Source organism: Trachemys scripta, chromosome 12 (genome assembly GCF_013100865.1).
Source record: "Trachemys scripta elegans isolate TJP31775 chromosome 12, CAS_Tse_1.0, whole genome shotgun sequence".
Taxonomy (NCBI): Eukaryota; Metazoa; Chordata; order Testudines; family Emydidae; genus Trachemys; species Trachemys scripta.
The window spans coordinates 44,662,703-44,671,472 of NC_048309.1; the positions used below are offsets into that span (position 1 = coordinate 44,662,703).

At 43.4% G+C, this 8,770-nt stretch overlaps 1 protein-coding gene across 1 annotated transcript; it reads right to left on the reverse strand.

Annotated features, from left to right (window-relative positions):
* Nucleotides 1-702: 702 nt before the first annotated feature.
* On the reverse strand, nt 703-6,248 carry LOC117885578 (olfactory receptor 11A1-like). Its single transcript, XM_034786842.1, has 2 exons — nt 5,329-6,248; nt 703-799 (listed from the first exon to the last, which is right to left on the reverse strand). Exons 1-2 carry the CDS (start codon nt 6,246-6,248, stop codon nt 703-705), a joined length of 1,017 nt encoding a protein of 338 aa, XP_034642733.1.
* Between the last annotated feature and the right edge of the window lie 2,522 nt (nt 6,249-8,770).

Sequence of the window (8,770 nt, forward strand, 5' to 3'; positions counted from 1 at the left end):
ACTGTTCAGAAAGTTGCAAGCAGAGACTTTTTTTCCCCAACCAGCAGATTACCACTGTCAAGGTTGAAATGACAGTAATGATCCGGGGATCGAGTCTGCCCCTTGCTCCCCTGGCTCATTAAGCTGTCCAGTGGCCACTTTGACAGCACCAAGGAAAAATTCAACTACCAGCTCAGCAGGTGCAGAATGACCTTTGAAGGGCTTTTGGTAGATTGAAGAGGCAACGCCACTGCTTGCTCACAAGATTGAACCACTGTGAGAAAAATATCCCAATGGTTATAGCTGCTTGCTGTGTCCTGCATAAGATCTGTGAGGCAAAGCGGGGTGAGGGGGATGCCACAGGGGTGGCGGGCAGATGTGGAGTGGTGGTCTGCTTAGTTTGAACAGCCAGACACATGGGCAATTAGAAGAGCACAGTGCAGAGCTATGAGGAGGAGGAAGGCCTTGAAAGAGCATTTTAACAAGGAGCCACAGTGACACATTGTGGAAGTGGCGCAGGCCGAGGGACTTACTGGCCACCGCTTCCAGCAGCCCCCATTGCCCTGCAGCCAGAGGGAGCCGCGATCGGCTGGACCTGCAGACGTCTGAAATAAATTAAAGGAACAGAACGTAACATGGGGAAAGAACATCCTTGTCCATTTTGGCTTCATATACAGCAGCCATGGCTCTCACAGATCAGTGTATGTGAAGCTGTGGGTGTCCTTACTGTCTTCCTGGGTAAAGCGGTAGGGATATGAATGCGGCTTCTGCTGCCATATGTAAATGTTGAGCTAGGATGTAGGGAGGTTTGCAATGGAATTCTCCGTTGACTGCAAGGGAGGCCAGACCATGACTGTTGAATCTGTAGGTCCACAAGAATCTGCAGCATCTGTATTTGCTGCTGGATAAACCCCATTATGTCTTGGGGCATCTCCCTCTGCTTTTCCTGCTTGGACTCCTGTGCCTTGTAGCCCACAGAGCTAGCTTAGCCTTTTTATTTTATGTAGCAGTAATGCAAGGAACCTACAGGTCTCTCTCCTGTAAGACATTGGCTTAGGCAACTTAGCATAAATAAAGTAGGCCTACGAACCTTAGCATGTATCAAATGGCCTGACTGTTACACTAGATTTTGGGGAACTGGGAATAGCTTGCTCAAGAGAGGGAATTGGTACATAACGATATCAGGCAACCACAGGACCACTGAACTGATACTGGGCTTAGATATTTTAGGATAGAATCATTGGCTGATGTTTACCCGCAAACTTGCTTTAGCAATAGGTGACGTATATGATAATGAACTAAAAGGCATGAATAAAGGTACCCCAAAATGATGAGGGTGGGGAAGTTAGATATGGACATGGGAGGTTGGGCATCTGAATGAATAGTCATGATAGTATCCAGGCCCTCTAACAGGTCAAGCCGCTATGTAGCAGGGGCTAGCTTTTCCATCACTGACTCTTCATGGTTATCATCTACCACCAATCTCTGGCACTGGGCATCTGGACAATCGGACTCATTTGTCTTGCCAGGGACAGGGCTGACCCTGTGTCTCTTTCCACCAGGTCCCCAAGGAAGGGTGTGAGTATATATTGAGCAAGGGATGACACCAAAGATATTCCTCATACTATATTACTGCTTTTTGTTTATGTGGTTTGGAGCTTTCTTGTCTTTACTAACGGTGATAATAAAAATGGCTAAGACATTGCTATGCTCTCAGTGCAAATGTCTTTGCTGTACATCCCAGAGTTCCCCATATGCTAATGAACTTCTTAACAATTAGCAACCAATACAATTATAAACTGTTAACAGGGCCGGATTAATGCAGGGGCTCTAGGGGCTGCAGCCCAGGGCCTCAGGCTAATGGGGACCCCGCAACGGGCCCGCTGACGGGGTGGTAAAGAGGACAAATGCCCAAAGGCCGTAGTCCCAAGGGCAGTGCAGTGAGACTAAGGTGGCTTTCTGTCCGCCCTCACTCCACACCGCTCCCGGAATCAGCCAGGGCATCCCTGTGGCCCCTGGGTGGGGTATTTTTCCACAAGCTGCAGGCAGCAGCATGCCATGGAGGCCCTCCTGCCCCCCCCCCCCCCCAGGAACCACTTCCAGAGGGGTGTGCCAGTCACTTTCAGAAGCCGCCTGAGTTAAGGGCCAACCCCCTGACCCCCTCCTGCACCTCCACTCCCTACCCCCACCTAAAGCCCACACACCCTCCCGCATCCAAACTCCTTCCCAGAGACCGCATCCCCTTGGACAGGGGCCCCACAAAATCCCCGGGCCCCCAGGAGAGTTAATCTGTCCCTGACAGTTAAAGAATCAGGCTACATCCATTCTCCTGTCAGTTTCTTTCCCTTCTCCAGGCCGTCTGCAATGTTCACCCTCCAGGCCCTCTGTAGGCGGGCCGATGCAGCCTTGGCTTGCAGGATCTCGCTGAATATGTCATCCTGAGTCCTCTTCTTTCTCCTCCTTACCTGGCCCAGGTGTTCTGAGACATCCCTAGTGACACTTCTGCTTCACAGTGACCATGCACAGCCCCACTCACCAATCCCAGCCATGAGTGAGTATGGCCCACTGGGGGTGAGAAGGGTGGGGGGGATGTAGTGGTAATTGTTTGGTTGCATGAAACTATGTGTACAGGGCAAGGGCACTGAATACTGGCATCATTTTCAACAGTTGGCGGTGATTTTAGCTTATGGTAAAAAAGTCTCAGAGAGCACAGCTGCTGCTGGCATGCTGAAGCTACCCAGGGCTGTATGCTGCTAGCCTATTAACGCAATGGCACCTGCTGAAGTCATCGCCAACTGGGGTGGGAAAGTGTCCTAGTGGTGAGGAAGAAATGAGGCTGCCATCCCTAGAAACCTTCAGGAGAGGGTTGCAGAGTACCTCCATGAACGTTGCCTTGAGATCTCTCAAGAGGGTTCAAGGGACATCCCCGTGTACATAAACAAACATATCCACATGGTCTGCCTTGATCTAACTCCATAGGTAAATAAGAAGCAGATAACAACTCTACCTTCCTTGGATGTACTGCTACTTCTTCTAGTCCAAGTAAATTCATAAAAAGTCTAAAGCTATGTCCTGCTAAGTGCGGGGCAGGGGCATCATTGATACATGATTGTTATAGGAAATCCATTCACACACTTACAGATGCGCCGACTTCGCCAGTTCCTGGGGGTGTGCTCAACCCCTGCTCCACCCCAGGTCTTGCCCCCACTCCACCCCTTCCCACAAATCCCCACCCCACCCCTGCCTCTTCCCACTCGCATCCCTTTCCACCCCCTCCCTTCTCTCTTCCTGCCCCTGCTCGTCCCCTTTCCTCCCTGCCCCAATGCCACCTGACTGTTGCTAAACAACGGGCAGGAGGCACTGGGAGGGAGGGTGAGGAGCTGATCAGCAGGGCCCACCAGCAGGTGGGAGGGAAGGGGAGGGGAGGAGATGATCTAGGGGGCTGATGGTGGGTGCTGAGCATCCACTATTTTTTTCTGTGGGTACTCCAGCCCCAGAAGACACCAGAATTGTTGTCCAGGCACACTTACTCGAGATGCCTTCATCTGTACTGCCAGGACTGACTGGACTGTGGTGGGGTTTCAAACATGTTCTGGCTCACAGCATAGCTGGACCCCCTGTTCACATGTCACCCCCTCATCCACCTCCTCTTCCTCCTTGCTTTTTATGGCAGTGCCCTGTGACTCTGGCTCCTCTGAGGTATCCATGGTGGTGTGTGGGGTAGTGATGGGGTTTTCCCCAAGTATCTCATGTAGCAATTTGTATAAGCAGCAGGTCAGTGGCGTAGTGTTGGATTGACTGTTGGCCTCCCTGGTCTTCTTGTATGCCTGGCACAGTTCTTTCTTTCAATATAAGGAAGAGTTGCAGATATTAGCTGGCTTATGTTGGTGATGTACAGATATTGGCTTCTATCACAAGAATTCCAAACAGTTTTTAACTTTGTGTCATCTCAGCAATCTGGGATCATTTCCAAAGACTAAAACTGCTAATGGAGAATCCAAGATAGGAAGAAAACATGATACCACAAATGGAATAGGCTGGTGACAATGTTAAAAGGCTTAGATTATTATTTCAAAAAATATGCAACACAGAAAAAAGGAAGAGACAAAACTCAACCCATTATTTTATGACAATACATAACCATATTTTGACTGGACCAGCTGGTCACTTGTTAACTGGTTTGTTTTTCTTAGGAAAAGTAGATTTCTGAAGATATTACACATAGTGGATGAATAATCAGAACTAGAGTGAATTTAAAATCAACAGTTTTCAGACTGAGGGTTTTCAGTCTTTTGAACAAATCCTGAAAAAAAAGTAACTTTCCATAGGGGACAAAAAAAATTCCGCCATCTTTTCTAAACAGATCCCGCCTTTGTTTCACTGGAGACATTCAAAGCATTTGTCTGAATGAAATAATAAACGAAGAATATAATAAATATAGATTAGGAAGTTCTCATAGTTATAGCTCAAACACCCTAACAAGTGTTCGGAAAATGTGTCAACAAATACATAAAAATGCAAGAGGAAAACAGAAAATAAAATTTATTATCACTTAATACTCAACAGAAAACAGTCGAGCCAACCGGTAAGTTTCTGGTATATTTATTTTGCAGTTGGAAAGGTGATGATGAACTGAGGATGAATAGCCTGATTTAGACCCACAGAGGCCAATGGGAACCATTCTGTTTACTTGAGTAGGTGTTGGCTTTGTTTCTTAAATTTTCTTTGAAAGCCCTCAAACTTAACTGATTATTAATGTCTACAAATCAATAAAGATACAGGCTGGGGTTTTCAAGGCATCTTAACAAATTTAGATGCTCAACTCCCACTGTCTTTCAACAAAGATTGGATGCCAAGCTGCCAACCCCACCTTTGAACATTATAGGGTTAGACACTTTCCTCACTCTTCCTGTATCTCCTTGCAAAACAAAAACCGTGGGCAGCCAGAGGTAGAGAGACTGAAATAATACTGGGAATATAAAAAAGAATGCTTTAATCTCCCATCATGCACTTGACTGTATTTTTTATTTAGGCAAAGACAGCTGGAGCTCAGGATGGGATTTTAAAAAAAAATATTTAGAGGAAGATAATTGCCTGGTTCAAATTGCATTGCACTGTAGAAATGAATGGCCCTCTAGAAATTGACACTGGCTGAGGATCTGCCATTGTTTACCTAAATAAATACAACTTTAAAAATAAAATCCTCTGTATCTTCTTCCTAAAACTCAGGATGCTTTGACTGATAAGAACGTGGACCATGTAGATGGTTCATTCCTGACTAATGATTTGATTTATTCCCATTTCAATCAATTTCTCTGAATTCATGGGAACACCCTATACTTCTGCAGAAATTTCCTCAGGGCCTCCTTGACCTCTTTGTTTCTCAGGCTGTAGATGAGGGGATTGATCAGGGGTGTCAAGACCGTGTAGAAGACAGAAAATACTTTGTTTGGGGCTCTGAGTGCACCAGTGTTTGGTAACATGTAGACAATCATTAAGGTCCCATAGAAGATTGTAACCACAATAAGGTGGGAGGAGCAGGTGGAAAATGCCTTTTGCCTCCCAGAGGTGGAAGAGATTCTCAGGATGGTGGAGATGATGTAAACATAAGATGTCAGGGTCAACAGAAATGGGGGAACAGTGTCTATGGAGGAGAATATGAGGGTCGCTAGTGTCACCAGACTGGTGTCGCTGCAGGAGAGATTGATCACTGGGCTGAGGTCACAAAAGAAATGATCAATTTCATTAGGGCCACAGAAGGCTAATTGTGACACCAAACACATTAATATGGTAAGAACTATGAATGAACTTAGCCATGATCCAGCTGCTAGTTGGATACAGAACCTGCCATTCATACGGGTGACATAGTGCAGGGGTTTACATATCGCTAAGTATCGATCATAAGACATCACAGCTAGCAGATAACACTCAGTGGTCACTAGGAAACCAAACAAATAAAACTGCACAATGCAGCCTGTAACAGAAATGGTCCTGTCCCCAGTCAGGAAACTGGCCAGCATCCTGGGAAGGATGGTTGAGTTGCAACAGATCTCCAAGCAGGACAAATTTCCCAGGAAGAAGTACATGGGGGAGTGAAGGTGCTGATCGGTCACAACTAGTGCTACAATGAGAGTGTTTGCAGCCACGGTGACTATGTAGATCACTAGAAACAGCAGGAAGAAAAGAATTTGCAGTTCAGGAAGATTCCCAAATCCCATCAGGATGAATTCTGTGACAAATGTTTGATTTCCCCCTTCTCCTTTCTCCATGAGGTGTGTGTAGGTTTCCACTTTTGCCATTCTCTGTGTGATGTAACTGGTGATTGAGAAAAAGCAATAATCATTTAGAGAGTTTGCTGTATGGTTAAGACTCAATCAATTTCCTTCCATTTGTTTCCATAAAAATTGAGATTGCAAATTTGATTGGAGTTTATATCCTGTGTCAGCCAAGGGACTGCTTCACACCCAGATATTGAATAGGGCAGTGACTCTCAACTGGGGTACCGATACCCTTGGGGGTAAGCAGAGGTCTTCCCGGGGGTACAACAACTAATCTAGATATTTGCCTAGCTTTACAACAGGCTAAATAAAAAACTAGTGAAGTCAGTACAAACTACAATTTCAAACAGACAAAATGAGAAAGTCAGCAATTTTTCAGAAATAGTGTTCTGTGACACTTTTGTATTTTTATGTCTGATTTTGCAAGCAAATAGTTTTTAAGTGAGGTGAAACTTGGGGTATGCAAGACAAATCAGACTCCTGAAAGGCGTACAGTAATCTGGAAAGGTGGAGAACCACTGGCATAGGGTATTGGGATACAGATTCCCCTCCAGCCCACCCAAAGAGCAGCAAAACTGTTAATTTATTACTTTTCTACTAGGACTGTAGATTATTCGCAGTTAACTCAAAAAATTAGTCGCAATTAATTGCCATTTTAATTGCAATGTTAAACAATAGCATACAAATTAAACTTTATTAAACATTTTTGGATGTTTTGGTACATTTTCAAATATATTGATTTCAATTACAACACAGAATACGAAGTGTACACTGCTCACTTTATATTATTATTTTTATTACAAATATTTGCACTATCCAAATTATAAACAAAAAAATTGTATTTTTTAATTCACCTCATACAAGTACCATAGTGCAATTTCTTTATTGTGAATGTGCAACTTACAAATGTAGATTTTTTTTTGTTACATAACTGCACTCAAAAACAAAACAATGCAAAACTTTAGAGCCTAAAAGTCCACTCAGTCCTATTTATTGTTCAGCCAATTGCTAAGATCAACAAGTTTGTTTACATTTACGAGAGACAATACTGCCCACTTCTTATTTACAATGTCACCAGAAAGTGAGAACAAGCGTACACATGGGACTTTTGTAGCCGGCATTGCAAGGTATGTACATACCAGTTATGCTAAACATTCATATGCCCCTTCATGCTTCGGCCACCATTCCAGAGGACATGCTTCCAAGCTGATGACACTGGTTAAAAAAAGTAATAGGTTAATTAAATTTGTGACTGAACTCCTTGGGGGAGAATTGTATGTCTCCAGCTCTATTTTATCTGCATTGTGCCATATATTTCATGTCAGAGAAGTCTTGGAAGATGACTCAGCACATGTTCATTTTAAGAACACTTTCTCTGCAGATTTCACAAAACACAAAGAAGGTACCAATGTGAGATTTCTAAAGATAGATACAGCACTTGACTCCAGGTTTAAGAATCTGAAGTGCCTTCCAAAATCTGAGAGGTACAAGGTGTGGAGTATGCTTTCGGAAATCTTAAAAGAGCAACACTCCAACACAGAAACTACAGAACCTTAACCACCAAAAAAGAAAACCAACTTTCTGCCTGTGGCATCTGACTCAGATGATGAAAATGAGCATGCGTCGGTCCGCACTGCTTTGGATTGTTATTGAGCAGAACCCATCATCAGCATGGATCCTCTCGAACGGTGGTTGAAGCATGAAGGGATATATGAATCTTTAGCGCATCTGGGAAGTAAATATCTTGGGATGCAGGCTACAAAAGTGCCATGATAATACCTGTTCTCAGTTTCAGGTGACATTGTGGACAAGAAGCAGGCAGCATTATCACCTGCAAATGTAAACAAACTTGTTTGTCTGAGTGATTGGTTGAATAAGAAGTAGGACGGACTGGACTTATAGGTTCTAAAGTTTTATATTGTTTTATTTTTGAATGCAGTTATTTTTCTACATAATTTGACATTTGTAAGTTGCACTTCCATGATAAAGGGATTGCACTACAGTACTTGTAATAGGTGAACTGAAAAATACTATTTATTTTGTTTTTTAAAATGTACATATTTGTAATAAAAATAAATGAAAAGTAAGCACTGTACACTTTGTATTCTGTATTATAATTGAAATCAATAGATTTGAAAATGTAGAAAACATCCAAAATATTTAAATAAATGGTATTCTATTATTGTTTAACAGTGCCATTAATGGCATGATTAATCACAATTATTTTTTGTAATTGCTTGACAGCCCTATTTTCTACACCTGTCTCAACTTCTTTCATTCGTCAATGTATAGATATAAAGACCAAAAGGGATAATTATATCATCTCGTCTGATGTCCACTAGGACACATGGCAAAGAACATCCCCAGTTAGCCCTGCACTGAGCTCAACTAATTGTGTAGGGTTAAAACATATTTTCCAGAAAGCTTCCAGGGCCAAATTTCAAACATATTTGTGTGAGTTGTGGGAGTTTCGAAAGCCTCCGGGAAACTTGATTTAAATTCATTAATTTATT